At 46.0% G+C, this 19856-nt stretch overlaps 1 protein-coding gene across 1 annotated transcript in view; it reads right to left on the bottom strand.

Annotated features, from left to right (window-relative positions):
- Positions 1–17469, bottom strand: part of cep192 (centrosomal protein 192) — a 37780-nt gene extending 20311 nt beyond the window's left edge. The window contains exons 1-21 of the mRNA XM_069194851.1: positions 17303–17469; positions 16270–16380; positions 15407–15543; positions 14430–14488; positions 13893–14037; positions 13489–13607; positions 13041–13130; positions 12318–12473; positions 11742–11895; positions 10911–11125; positions 10296–10415; positions 9496–9886; positions 8761–8913; positions 8271–8335; positions 7799–8017; positions 7365–7506; positions 7122–7210; positions 5508–6669; positions 5010–5139; positions 2196–2370; positions 1130–1970 (exon numbers count right to left, since the gene is read on the bottom strand). Coding sequence (XP_069050952.1) covers positions 1130–1970; positions 2196–2370; positions 5010–5139; positions 5508–6669; positions 7122–7210; positions 7365–7506; positions 7799–8017; positions 8271–8335; positions 8761–8913; positions 9496–9886; positions 10296–10415; positions 10911–11125; positions 11742–11895; positions 12318–12473; positions 13041–13130; positions 13489–13607; positions 13893–14037; positions 14430–14488; positions 15407–15543; positions 16270–16380; positions 17303–17469 — 4840 coding nt within the window. The remainder of the gene's footprint in view (positions 1–1129; positions 1971–2195; positions 2371–5009; positions 5140–5507; positions 6670–7121; positions 7211–7364; positions 7507–7798; positions 8018–8270; positions 8336–8760; positions 8914–9495; positions 9887–10295; positions 10416–10910; positions 11126–11741; positions 11896–12317; positions 12474–13040; positions 13131–13488; positions 13608–13892; positions 14038–14429; positions 14489–15406; positions 15544–16269; positions 16381–17302) is intronic.
- Between the last annotated feature and the right edge of the window lie 2387 nt (positions 17470–19856).

Here is a 19856-nt window from a genome sequence, read left to right as displayed (position 1 = left end):
AAGGGTCTATCAAGACAAGCCATTATCCTATTCATACTAAGTGTAAATGTACCAACAGGCTATATCGGTACTTAAAGGCACTGCACAAAAAGGCACTTAAAAGGTTTTTCTTGAACTCAGGTCTGAATAAATCCTGTAATCAGCAGTGTTTAAATGGAAAAAATGCACTCAATAAGAGTAGAGCAGAACTTCTGCTTGGGTAGAAGTTTCCGTTGAACCCAGAGGTCAGGGCTTTTATTCTCAAATCTGCCAGAAGGAAGAGAGAAAAGCACATTCCCAGGGTGGTTCTGATCCTTGGTTATATTATTGTTCTGAGGCAGCGTGTGGGGAAGATGGTCTGGATAGAGGGAAGTTCTGTGCCAGTGATGACCCTGGCTGTCTCCACCACCTTCTGCATGAGCTGAGCAAATCGCCATACCCAACTGTAATGCAGCCAGCGAGAATGATTTCTATAGTGCATCTGTGTTTGTGAATATGTATCAAATCTCCCGAGTCTCCTGAAGAAGTACAGGCTGTGGTGTGCTCTCCTGATATCTTTGCCTATTTGATGGGACCAGGTCAGGTTGTTGGGGATATGAATGCCCAGGAACTCGAAGCTGCTGATTATCTCCACAGCAGCCCCCTCGATATATAGACAGGGGGCATGGTCCTCATGGCACCATACCACTAAGTCCTTGACCTCTTTCCTGTACTCGATGTATAGTTGTGATCAAATCTACAATGGTGGTGCCGTCAGCGAACTTAAAGACGGAGTCGGAGCTGTGTCTAGCCACACAATCATGGGTAAACAGGGAGTAGAGCAGGGGACTAAGGAGGCTCCTGTGTTGAGGATCAGAGTGGAGAACAGGCAACAACACTTCCTCACAGATTGAGGTCTGCCCGTCAGGAAGTCCAGGCTCCAGTTACAGAGAGGAGTACTAAGGGCCAGGTCCAAGAGCTTGACCTCATATTGGCATCCGTGCAACAGCATGTGGAAATGATGGCCAAAGTATGCACTGTACTAAATATATATTAACTAGGATTCAACTTTTCACCCCAACAGACAAGTCTAAAATACAACCACTCATTAGCTAAACTGAGGAATAAGCACAGACCACTGTATGACATCCACACGTATCGGACAACCTACCTTGGACATCCGCAAGCCCTCCTCCAGCCCACAGGTCCAGCGCTCCCAGGTCATTGTGGGAGGTGTACGGTTTGGCGGCACTGATCAGGGGTGGCTCCAGAGAGGAAGGAGTCCTGTAAAGCTGGACTGGATTCAGGAGATGAGTGGAGACTTGAACACCGAGGGGCCCTGAACCCTGGACGTGCCCCACTGGGTTGCTGGTGCCAGCCAGGCTGGGAGGAACCCCATACAGCCCAGCGGCTGGTCCCACGTGGTAGAGATGCAGAGGGATATCAGTTCCCAGGTACTGCTGGGCAATCTGAGAAGTGAACAGGGAGCGGCCAGTAAGGAGAGTGGGGACCGCGGGAGGGAGATCCTGCACAGACCCCTGAGGCTTGAAGCTGGAGATGGGAACGTATCTCTGGTCCTCTGAGCCGAAATGACGATGGCTCCCAGCAAAGACGCTGGCGGGGGCTGGGTCGCCGGCGTGCTTCCACTGCTGGGAACTCTGGTCAGCGCTGAGCTGCGGCTGGATGCTGGCGGCGGTGGAATAACCCGAATCCGTCTGCGCGGCGCGGGAGGCAGCGGGCTCGGAGCGCCGCGTCTGGCTCCCCGGGCCCGAGGCAGAGCCCCCGCCGCACGCGGGATAGGCGCCGCATTCGCTCCGGCTGCGGGATTCGCCGGGATCCGCGGCAGCCCGCCTCCGGTCGTCCCCAGAGCTCCTGGGTCTCGGGCCGAGGGCGCCCACGGATCGCGCCCGAGACGCCGGCACGAGCTCCGCTCCGCCAGGGACGCCCTGCTGAACGGGGGGAGTCGGACTTGCCCGGACAATGGTGGTGCTCAGCGCGATGCTGCTGTTAGTCTGAATGCAGAGGGGGGGAAGGGGAAAAAACACAGGTACAGATGGCGTATACAATAATTCGCTTTCCTGCAGTGCAAGAATCATCTTGCACCATTTATGGCAGAATCCTCAAGACCGTCTTACACGCACAGAAGAAAAGTTCCACTGTGGCTTTCCTCGCACCATGCGAGGCTCTTGGCTTAGTACTGAAGGCCGAAGCCAGGGGGGGCGAGTCCTGCTCCTCACCTTGTTCTTCTCCGGGCTGGGAATGCTGGTGCTGTTCTGCAGCGTGCTGTCGCTGACGGAGATGTAGGTCAGCCGGCTGAGGCTGGGGCTGGAGCAGCTGGACTGCGGGGACAGCTGGCCACAGGCGCACTGCCCCGGGGCCCCGGCGCGGGGCAGAGGAGAGGCGCCGCCGGACCTGGAGCAGAAGAGGGAGGGCACCAATCACAGGCCATGCAAATCTAAAAATGACCGCTGGGGGGGGTGGGGAGATGGTGCAGGAAAACTGACACATTACCAATACACAAATGACATTTTTATAAGTCAAATTTTGTTTTTTTATACAAATGAAAGATGAGATCCTCAAAGCATTTTATTGCTTTTGAGTTGTAGTTACTAGCAAACAAAAAGACATCATAACCAGACTGCAGCTATCAATGACAGAATTATCAATCTTCTGATTAGAATGCCACTGCTGAAGTGAAGCCAAGATAACGGAGTTATCCCAAGGATGCCCTGTGGTTATTTCAATACATAAATCTTCTTGGCATGAATCAACACATTGGTCCATTACTTCACAAATGTATTCCCTCTTAAGACCAATGCAGATGGCCACATGAATGTCTGCTAGTTTGCTTTAGGAATACACAATGCACAAAATAAAAACACCCCCAATTATATTGATGCATTTTCAGAATACAGGTATCTTAAAAACTGTCATTTGTAAAACTTTGTCGAAACTACAATGACCTTTAAATTTTAATCTCCTTCCCTTCACTGTTAATGTGAAAATTGATTCAGTTTAACAAGTTGACAGATTAAAGTTTATCAGTAGTTACGGTGCTGGAAGGCCCGATTTCACAGAACAGGTTTTCAAGTCCACATTTCTGGGTGCACATGACTTTTCTTCCTCTGTGATGACAGACAACCCTTTGTGAGAGTTTTAGCAGGCAGTATCACACAGTTTTCGCCAGTGTGGTTGTCTCATAATATTACATTATCATACATATTTTAAACTGATGTAGGAGTTACATGAAGTACCTCAGTTATGACACTTAAATTTTACAGGCTACAGATGACAAGAATACCAAAGTACCCCTCACCACATTAAAAAAAGGAATTGACAAAACCTACAAATGTACATCAAAGAAGTTTAGAAAATGCTTTCCAAAAACTAAGGAGGAAGTAGTTATTCGTACACCTTACCAGACCTATGGCTAATGAGCTCATGAATTAACTACTTAATAGTAAAGGTTTTACTCATGGCATTTTCTTTCAATCAATTATTCTCTCTCATGTTGATGGCCGACTAATCCACCCATTTAGAACAGGTCTGTTAATACTTTATTCATGTTTGGTCTGTTAAATACCATTCGCTCAGTAGGCATTAAGTGCAATGTAAGTAATGCCTGTCAGTTCCCATTTAGGCATTAACAAAGTGGAAAGAACGGTTTGCTTGGAGCATTAAAGCATGTGTCCTTAAGGGAATAATAACATGCAGATCTATGCATTTCTAATTTAGACGACGCCCTTTTGCTCTCAATCCATACACAGCAGGCAAGTGTGGTGGAGTTTGTTCTTAGCAAAGGAAAGGTACACCAGAGACTTATTTTATCCCTGTTATATAATTGAAAATGGCGATATCGCTGCCTCTGCTTTGGCAGTTTGGAATCACTTGTGGCTCCCAGATTTTTTCTAAACAGCACAAGATGGAACAAAAATTTCACATAATTCTAAATATTACCATTATCTTTGTAGCATTGGACTGAGACATGTATTTATCATTAATTAAGTCAACAAATCCCAGGGCTGTAAGGAAATGTGGCCCTTTTTTCAATAATTTGCAAATCCTCCTCTGGTAGGGATCACACTGAAAAGACGACTCCTCTAGTGTGCTATGAGGTTCTAGCATTTTTGTCCATTCCTCCAGACAGAGTTTTTAAAGTTACTTCACAAACACAAACTAAAGGGTATGAACATCCCTCATGATTTTGAATCACCGATGTTTCATTGGATTAGTCCAGAGATTTAGATGGCTAGCCTAAAAATGTAAGAGTTGAGCATTTTTTTTGTTGATTTGTAGAGTGGTCATGCTAGAATGTCCATTGCTGGCAAAGTTTAGGCTTATTAATACAGGAAAAAGGCTGTTTGGCTAAAAAGTCCAAGTATATGTGGGACTTCATGATTCGTACGATCTCAAAAAGGGCTCCAGGACCTGAAGAAGCAAAACACCTCCAAAACATAACAGACACGAACCTATACTTCACAGTAGCAATGAGATTTATATTAAACACAATGCTAATGAGCATGTCCAAAAAGATCACTTTTGTTTTGTTTCTTCTCACCACAAGACATGGTAACAACGGTCATTCAGATGGAGTCAAAATGCATACTTGCGTTACTTTTCTGTGAGTCATCCTCAGAAAAGGCATCTTCCTAGCAGCCTGGCCTTGAATGCCACATTCATGCAAGCAACATTAGAGCAGCATGTTGTACTGTATAATATTACCTTGTTTTCTTTGAAAATCCAGTAACCAAATTAAACATAAAAACACGAGATTAAAGCAGATCACAATGTACACCCTCTCAATACACCTCTAACCCTGAAGCACATTTTTCATATCCTAAAGTTTTAACGTTCAACTGCAAACTGCCTTTAATTTGAGATTCAAGCAATTGATATGTTTACGGTAATTCTATTCTTGAATCAACCCCCGTAAGTCTCTTTTCATAATTGGTCCTGACCCATAAGAACAAAACTGTCTGAGGATGTTACCACAAGCAACAGGTCCAGAAACCAGATAGAAACTAGCTCTGTAAGAGGGCGAGGTGATTTACCCTTCAGCACCCTGTGACGAGGTCTGGCTGGGAGAAGAGTGAGTGAGAGGGGATGTGGAGGGCCTGAAGGTCATGTGGCTCTCTTCGGGACACTTGGAAGCCTGCTCAGGGGATCTGGAGCGGACAGCATCTGCAACAGGGCAATTCTTTGGGTCAAGTCAAGATAAAGAACACACAGAATGGACCATGACTTCTAAGCACTGCAGTAGCATAAAAGAATGAATAGCAATCAGCAATAAAAAAGTTTGTAAATCCATTAGTTGAAACAAAACCCCTGTAGATGAAAGTATAAGTAAATTTCCCCAACACCTCTATGGGTCACATTAGGCTGCTTATTTATCTCACAACTTATTTAAAATGGATAACTTTCACAGAGCATCTGCGTTCATTGGTACTGCAATCTGGCAATAGCCCAGGTTTTATACACAACAGGAAATTTAAATTGTGCAGGAAAACTCAATTAGAAAAGCACTCAGTGTTCTACACAGCGATTCTTACCATCTCTATTTTGCGACGGTGCCACAGGAGAAGGACTTGGGCCCACAAAACTGACACGCTTTTCTGCTCCACCTCCCCCCTTCCCCGCTGGACTCTTCACCGCCGTCTTCATCTTCGGAGGACTTTCCCCTGCGTCGCTCGGACCCCGGGGACCGGCTTTGGCGCTTTTGTTGGAAGGCAGCCCGGACGGCGGGCTCCGCTGGCCTGGCGGGTATCTGGGAGCCGGAAGTGCACAGCCAGGCTCTTCTGCCTTCAGGCCGCTAGCGCCAAGGGCTTGAAGAGACGTCATCTCCGAGCTCGAAACATTTGGTCTAACCTTGCCTAATTTTGTGCCGCTTTTTCCATTGTCCTTAATCAACCCCGAATTGCCGGGCTTCTTTACAGTGCTGCCACGTATCGGCCTTTGCAAACCACCCACATTAAAAGCAGGAATACCTTCTACTGCAGTACCACAGGCATGCCCTGCGCTTACAGACCTCTCACTCCCAGCAGAGGAACCAACAGGAGCATAGCTCGTCTTTGGTCTCGGGAGAGCACTTCTTTGTGCGATCTCTTTTCTGGCTGAGCCTGCGCTTCCGGTCACACTCGCGCCAAGGGAAGGAACTGACAATTTGGTAGTGCTGGAATTGTCTGCATTACTTCCCCAATCAGCAGTGTTGTCCTTTCCATCACAGGCACTCGTGCAGACGCCTTCCTTGACCCTGGAAGCACCCCCACTGTCCGCAGGGGGAAAAGAGTCCCAGAGCGTCAGCGGGACACCAGCGCCGTCAGCCCAGTCAGGAGAGTCAAAGCTGTAGGGGGACACCGAGCGCGTCTCGGCTTCAGTGTCACTACCAGGAATCTCGGTTTTCTTCAGGTACTTCTCAATGTCCAACACACTCAGCTCTCCAGCTGAGGTACTCTTCTGCAGAGCTTCGAGAAGGCTGTTCTGTTCCGACTGAGAATGGACAGCACGCCCCTGCACTCCTGTCTGAGATTTCTTGCTCTGGTTTTTCTTAGACAGCTGCATTATCATGGCAGCAAGCTGCGCTGGATCGGAACTGACAGAGGCATCTGCTATTGCGGATGCAATGGTGCTTATGCTCAGCATAAAGTCTTCATGAGAAGAGCCTCCATTTCCTTTACACGTTTTTTGATTACTGGGGGTGTTAGGCTGCAGATCCTGAAGATGGAAAAGAAACCACTGATTGGAGTGTACCTATGCACACTTTGATCAATTCACCAGCAGCAGAGAATCGTTACAAAAAAAAAAACGACATGATTTAGAGATCAGAAAAAAATGCTTTTATGAAATGACAGTGCATTCGGTTTCCCTGTGCCAGAAGCAGGAAAATGAATGAACGGTGCCTCAGCACAAAATAAAGCTACTTAAGTCATATTCTCATAGAAGTCTTATTCTAACGTTTACAGTGATGCTCTTTTGGCAGGTAATTAAGAAGATGGATAAAAAAAAATCACAATTCTACATAAACTAAAATGTGTTTTTTCCAACATTGTGATTTGTAATTGAGACAAGTTAAGATTGCTTTTTCTTCATCTGTGCACAAGGAATTCTATTACTTCACAAACAAAAATTTCATTTTGAATACAGAATTATCCTTTCCTAAAACAAACCTGATTGTCCTTTTGAAGAGATTCCTTACGAACTTCTGCTTCAGGTACAGCTGCCGACGTCTCTGCTTCTAATGTTCTGTCCAGATCTTCTATGTGCGATTAAGAGAAAAAACAATTTACATAAACATACTATACCCTAGAAGCAATGTAATATTCACATAAAATAGCATGAACACATTAAAACAGTTTTTCCATCATAATACCATTCCTATCATTAAAAGGAATTTGTCCATTCTCACACACCTGGGTTCATGGTTTCGTCCGCGTCGCTGAAGGTCAGAGCATCGTCAGACCCTGGGCTGCCTTGGGAGGAGAAACCGGAGGGCCTGATCAGTGCAAAAGGCTCCCTCTTTTCCGGAGAGGTGATGACGTAACCAAACGAAGGCTGTGAGAAAAGAACGCGTCACTATTTCCATCAACCCCACTCTTCAATAACAAAAGAATTCAAGAAATGGGCACAGAAGACCGATCCGAAAGACATACCAAACATTATGATGTTCCAAGACCTTCTTAATACTACACACCCGACGAGGTACATCTCACAGAAGAGATTTTATGGGTTTTACATTCAAACACTCAAAAGGTTTTTCCAGGACCTAGCATAACACTGCCTCCACATGTTGTCAAACCAATGTTTTTAGCGGTCAAGGTAAAACAGACGAGGAAAGGCCACTGACCCGTTTCACGTCATCCTGACCTTCAACTCCCAGGCACCCCAGAGCCTCGGACCTCTGTCCGAAGAACTGACCCAAGGACAGACGCAGGTAGCTCTGATTGCTGTGCTCGAACTCGGAGGAGACCTGCGAAGCTCGCATGAGTATGGAGTTTCTCGAAGGAAGCCTCCAGGAAGTGTCTCCCAGCCCAAGACTTGCGCTCTGGGCCACCATCTGCTCTTCCTTTAATATTACATATAAAGACAGAGTTACACACACACACATCTGAATTTAGATATGAATTCAAGTGCAAAAGAAATGGAAGCACAACTTGAGCAGTATGGCACAGAGCCAGCCTTCACATTAAAGGGAAATTTATCCACAGCATGAAGAAGACCAGTGTCTTCTGGGCTGGTTTTATTTCTAGAGTTCAACCAACCTTCAACCTCAACGCTTCAACTCAGTGCAGTCACGCCTAGCGCACGAGAAGTCCCACCTGCATGAAACGGTGCTCCTTTTCAAATTCCTCTTCAGCTTCAGCAATTTTTTCAAGAGCATTGCCTGGAAAACAGGCAAAACACAAGATTAAGACATCTGAAGAAAGAATGGCAACAGATTTTTGCCTGGCACACTCAAAAAAATAACCTTTAAGTGGATTTCAAAGGCTCAGTCTGCAGGTGCAAGAACAGACATGATCTTATTTCTAACATGCTCTAAAAAATCCAGATACCTTTTCTTTAAAAAGAACAATGGTGGCACTAAATAAGCTGTCAACACTTCTTATTGCACACATTCCTATAAAACAATGAAACACTATGATCTATTAAACCACGTGTGCCACACACTGCATTAAAACCATTATGTTAAGTAATAGCACCATGACACACATAGCACACCTATAATTACACATCATATGCGAACATGATTGTAGCCGAGTTCAATTATTTTATCAAATCCTGTTTTTTGCACAGATGGTCTCTGCTTACTGGCCGAGATGAAGTCTTCAGACTGAAACTGTTCAGCAGCATTTTCTAGTCCGTTAGCCTCCAGCTCCTTCTCAAAACAGGAGTAATATGCCAAATCGGTCACCCATTTCCCTTCCTCGTTCTGGTAGACTACATCATGCTTCTCATTTCCCTCTGAAACAAGAGAAATACCGGGGCTTTTCATCATCTTCTACGTAGCTTAAAAAACGACGGAAAACGGCTCAAAAGAGCCCTGTGAAACCTGACAGAGCAGCAGCAAAAGCTTTGAAAGGGCACCTGAGGTCCCAATTTTACAGATCGATTTTTTAAAGTCATCATGTCGCAAACTCGCATTCGAGTTCCCTTGAATTTCAACGTGAAGCAGGCCTTCCTGCTCACCAGTCACCGTAATGCAGGAGCGCATAAATACTGGCTGTGGACCAAGCATTTCAATAAAGAAATGTTTCAATGGCATCTGCGTGGGGAGTAAACAAGCAGTATTTCGCTGTAAAAGGGCATCGAGAACAAAAACAATTTCTATTGGGTTAAAAGAGATGTATTCACAAGCTGGCTTGTTTACAGTGTCATAGGGCCACACACACGTCACCACCAGACGTTTTGTTGCCTAGTTCTGAATCGCAGAACATGGCACTGCGCATACCTGGAAAGCTAGTCTATTTCGTGATGCAAATTGGAGTAATGTTTTACACGTGACTGTGCGCATTTTACCTTTATTGCGATTCAAAATGCACTCACCGGGATTTAGGTCGGGGGCCGTGCTGTCAGGGCAGTTGCTCCAGCCATCGTCGGAGTCTTCCATCGGGAAGGTCTGGGACAAGTACTTGGCCTCCAGGGAGGGCCGGCACCCGGCAGCGGGGAGGTGCTCCTCCTCCTCCTCGCTGGGGCTGTCCGTCCGGGGCTCGGGGGCCGGCGAGTCCCCGCAGGGCCCCCCCCGGAGCCCCAGCGCCTCGCCCTCAGCGCCGTGCGGAGGCACCACCACCTGGGAGAGGTGGAAGCTGCCGGGGGCCTCCTCGAGGAAGGTGTCCGATTGGTCGGGCGGCACGGAAGGTCGGGGGGCAATCCTCAGGTACAGCGAGTCCAGGTTCCCATTGGCGAGCGCGGCGGCCTCCGCGCTGTCCATGGCACCCTCCAAAACACAGTTCAGAGCACCCTCAGAAAGAGCCGGGCAACATGAAAAACACGTCACCGACTCAACAGCTTTTCTAGTCAAGGCGGCCGCAAAACATTTTAAAGGAGGAGAAAATGATCATTTCTAGATGTAAAGCAACCTGCAACGCAAAATAAAAACTGAAACGGAGGTGTTAAGCAAGAAACAGGTTTCACGCGCTCTAAAGAAAAGCACGCAGAAGAGGGCTACGCTAAATAAAAGGACTGAGTCACATGTACAGTTTTGGCTTTGCTCAAGTTTTATAAATGCTTCGAAAATAAATTTCAGCTGGCTAATAAAGGCTGAAGAGTGACGAAGTAAATAAAGCATTAAAAAAAAAAGCCAGATCTTCAGATATTTCCAAGAAAGGTAATGCTCATGGGTTTACCAAGGCTTCCTGTCGGTCTAGAGATGTGGTCCTCTGAAACGGAAATGCAGCCGAAAGCACCAGCCCAGTGGTGGAAGACCCAGCTTCTCCCGTTCCTACCGGACCCACACGATCACCCATCTGAAACGCATAATCAAACCATCCCAGTGCCCAGAAAAAACCCTTCAACATTTGTGGCTGAGCAGAGAACCAAAAAAAACTCATTAAAAAGCCTGAAAACACTGAAGAAAACGAGGCCCGGTACATCCAGAGAGAAGCTGCGTTGACACGATGGTCAGTAGAGGAATTAAACACAAAACTATGCGAAAACAGTGAAAGGCCTGTCTGGGAAAGGACATGAACTCCTCTGTCCTCAAAGAGGCCCATTACTACGGTTGCTGCTGGATGCTTTCTCAGCCTCCTCAAGAGAGAACTTCAAGTGACCTTTCGGGCTCTTTTCACAGGATAAGGGAAGCCGCTGTCCTCGTTACACAATCGAAGCAACTGATAAACTTTTGTTTATACAAGCTAAAATGCTCAAGTTCACACGGCATTAATCCAATCCAGCACCTACATTTCTTGACGTTCTTCCCCGTGACAATTATCACGAAGGCTACGAAGAGAAGAGTTTCGTACCTCACTGTGTCTTGGGACCAATTCTCCGCTCGCCAGCTGCAAGGGCAGAGGCTCGTCGTCCGCCTCATCTTCGGCGCCGTTCCCACCCACGATCCCCAGGCCCCGCAGCACGTCGTAAGAGGAAGTCTGCGCGTTATTGGAGAACAAGGGGACGGTCGACACGCCACCATCACTGCCCTCCTTGTCACTTCCACTGCTCCCATCTCCTCCTCCACCTGTCCCGGTGTCCAGAACAAAGCCACAAAATAACAAATGAGACCACCTGCTGGAATTACTCATCAGATACCTGAAGGAAACTAGAGGCTGGATTTACGTCAATATCGCTTTCACCGTCGACTCTTATAAACCCTAAAGGTCTCTGCCGGAACATGTTAAAAGCTTCTATGAAAAATACTCAGAATTGCCAGTTTTGTTATACCCTCCCAATTTGGAAAAGTCAACTCAACCAGTATTTTCGTGTCTCTGCTTAGTTACGATAACACCTGGGCAAGGGGAAGAACGAGGAGGTGAAGACTGACGACTCCGGCCACCAGCAACAGAGCCCCATACAGGAGGTGAGGCGCGATATTCACTGACAGCACAGCACACCCGGGAGTTCCTGGGAGACCACAGAAGTGGCTGCCTCACCATGAGCCAAGGCCAATTAATCCCACACTGCTCCTAGGTGATGCTCAGCCAACTGTGTACAGCTGCTTGAGAAATCGAAGCCCGAGCCGTCTAGTGACATGACCCAGGCCCAAACCCGTGATCACAGAGCTCTATGTGCATCAATGATCCACTAGGGAGGTCCTAGCACTGAGGTTTTTTTCTAAACCAGACATTTTACTGTACCTGTAACTGGTGAGCTGATGACCTGACCCTCAGCCGAGCGCCTGAACTCAATCCCGGAGTTCATGGCCAGATTTCGTGCTCTGACGGGGGTTTCATCATCAGAGCTTCCCCCTTCCAAACCAGGCCTGAAGCTTGGATGATTGCTTTCACCAACCTGGAATAAAAACACATTACAACTGGTGCATCCTGAACCCCTAAAACTCAAGAACAGGCCTGAAACCACCACCACAACCACCCCCCTAAGGGTTTGAATCAATGCCATGCGATTCTTCTTGCTGAAACACAGGACAATGATTCCCCTAGAGTCAGGGCAACAGTACCAACTCAAGAGGAATTGAGACCGAAACCTCCAAAATGTGAACTATGCTATATGTGTGCTTGTATATTTTAAGTACCATTGAGCCAAGTTACCTTTTGTTTTTGTACAAAGAAGTAAACTGTCTTGTGCATCAAATCAACAGAAACCAAGCTTCAGCAACACTTAAAAACAGAACTACCCAACATCCTACTAAAGCAAGCAATCCTTAACTGTTCTATTGATACGAGACTGAAATGTCCCGTCTTCGCATTACATACCAGCTGTCTGGTAGTGCTGGATAACAGGAATGCCCGTCTTGGGGCACTACACCGCAGGGCAGCCTCCAGCTCATCTTCCGTGTCCTCTTCATCACTGGCAGGACAGGAGTCCATACCTGTAGCTGCCAATCGGATATGGGGCATCTGAAAATCATCCTTGAAACAACAAACGATGGCAAATTAAAAGAAAAAAGCTGTTGGAAGATTTGTATTCTTTACAAGTGGATGAGACCCTTAGGTCATTCAGTTATTGAAAACAAACCATGATGATGATGGCAGAAGGACCTCCTCTCATTTGTAGTTATTCTAAACGTTCTTATTTTGTTTAATTGTTACTGAAAGGTTTGGATGGGAGGCCTTCATTCAATTCAGAATTAACTCCCGAGCATATCACAGGATCTTCCAGGGAAGTCACGCACTGGGGTGGACATCTGACTACACAATTCCACTGGAAGAAACCATTAAAATCAGTTCCATTTACACAAGGTTTTGCACATGGCTTTTGAGCACGTGTGAGGAGATCCAATTGGACCAAAAACTAAACTTTTTTAAAAACCCAATTAACTTATCCCAATTTCCAAACGTCCTTGTCCTCTTGGAACTATAAGGAAGGGTGTTGTTTCTTGTGCTTGTTTCAAGACCTGACTAGATAAGAGTGATTCAATTAACTACTAGTGGGCAAAGCACACATTTCCAATGATTTGTAACTTATTGGGCAAATACCTGCTCATAATCGTCAAGAAACTGACAGCGATTCTTTTCTTGATCAGGTGAACTTGGGAGAGACTCATTTTCTTGATTTCCGTTAAGTTCCTAAAATGTACAAAGTGCGTAACAGGAACAAAATAAGATTAATAAAATGTCCGCGTTTTGAACTTCAATCAATTTTGGCAATACGTTACCCTTTTATTTCTTCATTTTAGAAAATTGGGTCCTTTGAACAACACATTTTCAACAAATGGTGAAAAAACAGTAGTTTTTAATGTTTTACTTTTGTCATTAAAAGCAATCATAATTGCTTCAATGCAGCCAAACAGAGCAATTTATAGGAGTCCCTTATTCCTATTCAGCATGGGAAGCCCAGTGCTCCAAAGAAGCAGAACAATCATTCCATTCCACCCAAGGTCTTCGCTAATGACTCAGTGCTCCAAGAAATATGATGTTTACTCACTGCTGCAGGGATCTCTTGCCCTTCCACTTGTCCTCTCTGCATAGCTGGAGGAACCAATGTCTTGAAGTACTGCTCCAGCTCACTGTCAGGAAGTTCAGCCACATCAATGTCATCATCATCTGAGGGGAAAAAAGAAAAGTCATCACAAACCCATTGACAGACCGCCCAGAAGCCACACACCCCCTGTACTCCAACACGAAACTCAGGGTTCGAGGTCATCCTGCATTCACTTCAGTTTCGGTTTTGTCTTCAGACAGGAGACTGACATCGTACTCAAAAATCGACCCGCTTTCAGAAAGACATTTTCACCAATATCTGAAAAGATAACTTCTACCATTCGCCGACATCAGCTTTTGTCCAGCGGGGAAAAAAAAAAGTTATAACCGAGGAACACCACGGCATACCCATACTGTCGCTGTTCATGCTATCCAGAGACATCAGTTTTTCATTCTCCAGGAAGCTTGAGAGGCTGGCACTGCAGTTATCACTGTCTGCTCCCTCACTGGCAAGGTGTTCTTCCACTATGGTCTTGGGCACAGCCGATGTGGGCTGAGGACAAATGAACAAAAGGTTAAAAATCTTACAATCACCACGACCAGAGAATTGTGCCGCATCTGCAGGCCAGGAATTACTTTGTCTTCAAAGGCTGTTCAGCATGCCACTTAAGAATGGCAGCAGCATTTATTCGATGGACATACTCAGACACCACTTGGCATTTTCTAACAGGCAGACGAAAAGGCATAGCAGCAACAAAAGCAAAAAAACTGCATAGAGCACGAAAGCAAACGGAAATCCAACACTAATAGCATGAATTCCAAGACTTCAGATTTGCTTATCCCAGAGCAGCCAAAGAAATCCCATTACAAATAACATCATTTAGTATGCAATCTTGCAAGACTGAAGAAAACGGGATTTTACTAATTTGCAAACGGATGCATCACCTTTTTTGCCATGATTTTTGTTCCCAGCTGCAAGTGCGTAATCAAACCCGTAGAAAGTTCTGCCAAGAAAAAAAAAATCCATTGGGTACACAAGTTTGGACACAGGAAATTTTACTTACAGACTATATCGTTTATACATATTGCTGACCAGTTACAAAGTGCTCAATACATCATGTGGCTAACCCACTTTCAAACCTCTGCCAATCTGTCTTAGGGGCTCAAACAGAATTTGGCCGTTCGGACACTTAACTTCAGTTTCACTCATTTTAAAACATGTGTGAAATTAAGTCCTTAGCTTCCGTTCTGCCTTTAAACTAGACTTTCCACTGCAATAAGACACAGACATGAAGTCTGGTTCATGCCGGTACCCACTGCCCATCTTGATCAATGATAGCAGGATATGCCAAAAGAAAACCAAAGCATTTCAAATAAAAATGTTATTATGGGCTACACGGTAGGCAGTGAGGATGAAGCACAACTCCAGAGTTTGACAATTCTGAAGATGAGACGGAAGGCGTAAGAGATGCACTGGATTTTAAAAAAAAAATCAATGTCATTGATAGACTAATGGAACATCTCAATGCTAGAACACTCCAGCCAAAGCCTCATGAAGAAGCAGAACTTGAGACGTTTCATGGTATGTCTCCACTGCAAACACCCAAAATCAGCATAAGATGCACAGTATTTCCGAGCACCCTTTTCAATTTACCCATATTGGCAGTTACCAGGGTTAACCCCACACTCGCCAAACGGGTCAGACCACCATCACTCTCCAACTCAACAGCCACGCACCCATTAACAACCCCTCTTCGGTTTTACAGCAAGATTTTTTTTACATTTGACCAATGGGTCAGCCAGTTAAGAAGGCCGAAAACCACTGCATTAACATGCAACCCAACAGTTATCATTTACAAATCCTACAGGCGGCGCGCGACGCGTCTACGGCGGACGCGCAATCAAGACGGAGCCACCAGTACCGGCGCCGTGCTCCGAGTTCCTCCACGCGGACCGGCCCGGCGGCTCGGCCTCGCATGCCGGCTGCGTGTCGTCCAGCTGAACCTTCACCAGGGCATCCGAGATCCGATGGGCGGCGATGAAGCTGTCGGCGTCGCCTCTGCGGGGAGAGAGGAGGAAAACAAGGGCCACGGTCGTTAACAAACCGCCCAGAAGCGGCCGATTCACCCCTCAAAGCAAAACAGCTTCTCGGAAGAACGCTGGGAAACCCATGATGCTGCAGCCCACCCAAGAACCTCCGAACATTTCACCCACCACCACAATGCCTCTCTCTGTTCGCAGAGGAAATTCAAACTTCGATTCCAACTAAAAGCGGAAGCACTAGGTTTGAAATACTTCTGCAATTTCCAAAAATCCTGCACTATTTTTAAAGCCTCGTTTGCATGTATTGCTGTCGGAAATCACCTATCGGAAAAGGCACGATCCGAGTCCCGGAATGTTTGAGGTCAACACACCAGTGAAGAAGCAGGCAATTCGTTTTACAACGGAGCAAGAATGACCTCGGCTCAGGCCCCAGGAATGCAACAAGGAGAAGAAACAAGGTGGGATCCCTTAAATTCCATCAGCAGTGCTCAGGGAGATCTTGCCACATCTCACAAGCCTTGCAGTCCATTCCTCAAGGAATTCTTCCCATCCACTTTAATGGTAAGGAGGGCCAGCAGGGTCGTCACTAAAAAACTCCATCGTATCTGTTCACTTCTAAGATCTTCCAACTGGATTTGACGCCACTCACAGTTGTGACTGACACGGCTGATTTAAAGTCTTCCCAGCTCTAAAAGGAAGCAGTCTCCTTACACTTTGAGAGATCCTTTTCAGGGTTACTTACAAGTCATCTTTAAAACCCAGAGAAAATCTTCTTTTGTTCCCATTAGATGACTGGGAGTTTGAAAGAGAAAGTGGGCCATCTTCCAGGTAGGATGCTTGGACATCGGGAGCTCTGCAAAAGATGTCCAGCATTTAAAATTGTGAATTGGGTACAAATGAACGAAGCAAGGCGATATTCATTCATCCACTTGCACAAAGGGCTGGTTACCAACAAGAGAAGGCCATTAATATACCCATCACCACATAGGGCCCCATGACAGAATGATCCAAACGTTTCTTTCTAACATTTGTGCACGGATCTAGCATAATAGCTGCTACATTATTACAGACCAGAAATTAAGGGGGGGAGGGGGGGAAACATTACTTTTGATGTTTTCAGTAATTCATCCCAGCGCTGTTTTTCAAATGTTCTCTATTATACCCTGTGTGACCGTGTTTTACAATTAAGGCAACATTTATTGCACAAGATAAAATACATGCTCAATTGACAGACTGGAACACAGAACTGAGCAGCAAGGAAAAGAAAAATCAAAGACTGGATTTAGACGTTGCCATAGCAAATCATGTGTCAGAATCAATTTGTTTTTTTTAATTCAGTGCTAAAAAATTAAACACTTTACTGTAGAGGCTGGGAATTTAACGGACAATAAATTATCTTTTTGTGAATGGGCTTTCCGCATCCTTTTCGAAAAGAGGCTTGTTGTGTACTTCAATCACTCTGGCTTTAATTACTGCAGGAGCAGCTAGAGTGGAAGATTACGTTCAAAGAACGTTTCTCCTCTCCTCGTAGTCGCACCACCATCCCGACGCCCAGCAGTTTCTACAGAGCACAGCTCGGGGCAACCCGTTTTTTAAAACCAGACCCCTTTGTTACTCTTCTCTGCACTGTATTTATTTACAGTCTGGGCTGGAAACAGGAAGGGAGCTGGTCTCAGGCCGAGTTATCGGCCACTCAGCAGGAAGCCCGTTCTGTAACGAGGCCCGTGGTAAAAAAAAAAGAGCCCCCAATCCCCCCCCCATCAGCCGGGACCCACCTGCTGTCAGCTCCTGCTCTAATTTTAGCCACAGTGGAAGCAGCAACAGGCAGCCCCAGCGTGGAGCCCAGGGTCACATTCCCTAAAGTGCCAGCGCTGCTGCTCAGGGAGCTGGACAGAAAGCTGGGGAACGGCTCATCTTCTATGTTCCGGAAGCTTTCGGTCATGTTGCGCCGACGGGCTCCAGTTTACCTGCTGGAAAGAAGCCCCCGGCGGGGGGGAGACACTTAGAAGACGGTTCCATTGCAACCATCCAGTTCTCAACCGGTTTTTATCCGGTAAGGGACGACGGGAGAGCGGGAGCGCATCCCAGCAAGCAACGGGCGCAAGGTGGGAGACACCCCGGACAGGACACCAGTCCATCGTGGGGCAGACACACACACACACAGACACCCCAGGGCCAATTTTCTCAGAAGCCAATTAAACTACCAGGGTGTCTTTGGGCTGTAGGAGGCAGCACCCAGAGGAAACCCATGTGAACTTGGGGAGAACAAACATACTCCATACAGATAGCGCTCCAGGAATTTAACTCGGGGCTTCTCCTATGCATAATAACGTAAATCACAATCTACCATCACCGTCGTGCTTCTTAAAAGTAGCTGAACGATAGATTCCAACATAATGAGAAGGAGTATTCAATTAATTGTTCAAAACTTTGGAACTCCTATATACCTTCAGTAGAACAATCGTTGTGGCTAAATAAAGGCCACATACAAAACACCGCAGAACAAGGAACGCCTCGCAGTTCTACACGTCAAAAAAAGCTTCATCCTGTGTGGGAAAAAAATACCCTGTTTTGCAGGGAAACTAAGTGACTACAGATGTTCAAAGAAAGAATATTGGTATTCGGGATCGCAAATCTCTTTAAATGCAACTGTGCTCCAGTTATTTGAATGGATTTCTGTTAATCGGCTACCGTGCTAAACTAGGGCACTCAAGTCTTGTAGTTGAAGAGCATAATAAAATCAACAGAATGAAATGGAAAACTGTCACTTCACCATGCTAACTGAGCCGCATCTACCTTTGAAGCCCTCAAAACCTGTGCTAGTCTCGCCTTTCGCTTTGAAACTACTAAGGAGACCGATCTTTTAAAAAAAGATCAATCAAAATGCATAAACCGTAGGTCGTTATAAGTGGACACGCATTTCAGTGAAAACGCTTTACCGGTGCTTATTCGGTACAATCATTCTATATGACCATAAAATTCAACGCCGTAATGGTAACGTCGAGTAACAGGGTGCTGCCATTACCAGTGTGTAGGTGCTTTCTGCGTCATCTTTGCAACAGCTCACGGCAAATAATTAGAAACAGCAAATTTCGACTCTTATGATGTCAATTACTGCATAAAAAAAGGCTGAGTCTCCTCGACCACAGGCCGGAGATATGCTGCAACTCCGCAGAAAAATCCCACTGAACTGCAAGGAAACTCTCCAAAAAGTTCCACTTCGCTAACGAAGGATCGTCTGACTTGCCTCTTCTAACGACACACGTAAAATCGACGTTACGTACCTTAAAATCTCGGTCTTCGCCCAAGGAGCCGAGCAAACAGTCCCCAAATGCCCACTCCTGCCGTGGGGGAACAATTCAGCCCCCCCAAGAAAAAAAATCTCACCCTCTCGAAACTGGAAACCGCTTCATACAAAATTTGGGTCCCAGCTTCGAGTAGCACATTACACGCAAGATCTGCGAGGAGGCAGAAGTCCTTTCGAAACTTGAGGAATCTCAGATAAACTGAAACTAATTCCCAGATTCCAACCGCCAAAAGTTCAAACCGTAGCGGGTTTTTTTTTTTCCCCCTTGGCTTTCGGCTATATTCACCGACCTAAACAAAACTACTGTACACGCAACTCCTCCTGCCATCCGGTTGAATTTATACACAGGAAACCCGCCCAGACGTCACCGCCCGTGGGCGGGACCTCTCCGCATCCGTGCTCGGTGATTGGACAAGACCGCTGTCCACAAAATACAAAGACCAGAGGGGACCTTTCCTCTTGGGAGAGTTTTTATGTTTAAATGAATTGGTTCGGAGCCGTCTGTAATGGGGACAGTCATACATTTTCCACCAAAACTTTGTGCGGCGCGGAAAAGTAGACTAAGCCACACGTTACGGTTATTTATTTGGGTCTTTTGCATATGATCCGTTCCCTGTCTACACGGCGTTTGAAGGATTGGTAGGCAGTTTTGGAGTCCGGAGGTGGGATAATGTAAAGATTTTGTAGGAAATCAATAGTTTCACGTTAGGTCTCCATTGCCCAGTCTTTCCTCCGGAGAGCTTCGAAGTCTTTCAGACTGGTAATGTTTCCCAATGTCTAGAGTTCTATCTGGAAGAAGCTGAATGCTATCCGACACAGAAAGTTCTGCTTAATTAAATGTTTTTCTTATTTTTTGCAATAGTATAATGTGCAATGTTTTTCTTCTCTCTCTTTTTTTTTTGCATTCTATTTAAATGTACAGGAGTGCTGGGTGTCCATAAAAAAAATTCCCTCAGGGGACAATAAAATCTTATCTTATAACAGGTCATTCAAACCCTCTCCACACCCCACCCAGGGCGGGG

The sequence above is a fragment of the Lepisosteus oculatus genome, chromosome 10, assembly GCF_040954835.1.
Source record: "Lepisosteus oculatus isolate fLepOcu1 chromosome 10, fLepOcu1.hap2, whole genome shotgun sequence".
Taxonomy (NCBI): domain Eukaryota; kingdom Metazoa; phylum Chordata; class Actinopteri; order Semionotiformes; family Lepisosteidae; genus Lepisosteus; species Lepisosteus oculatus.
This window is presented reverse-complemented; position numbering and strand designations above follow the sequence as displayed.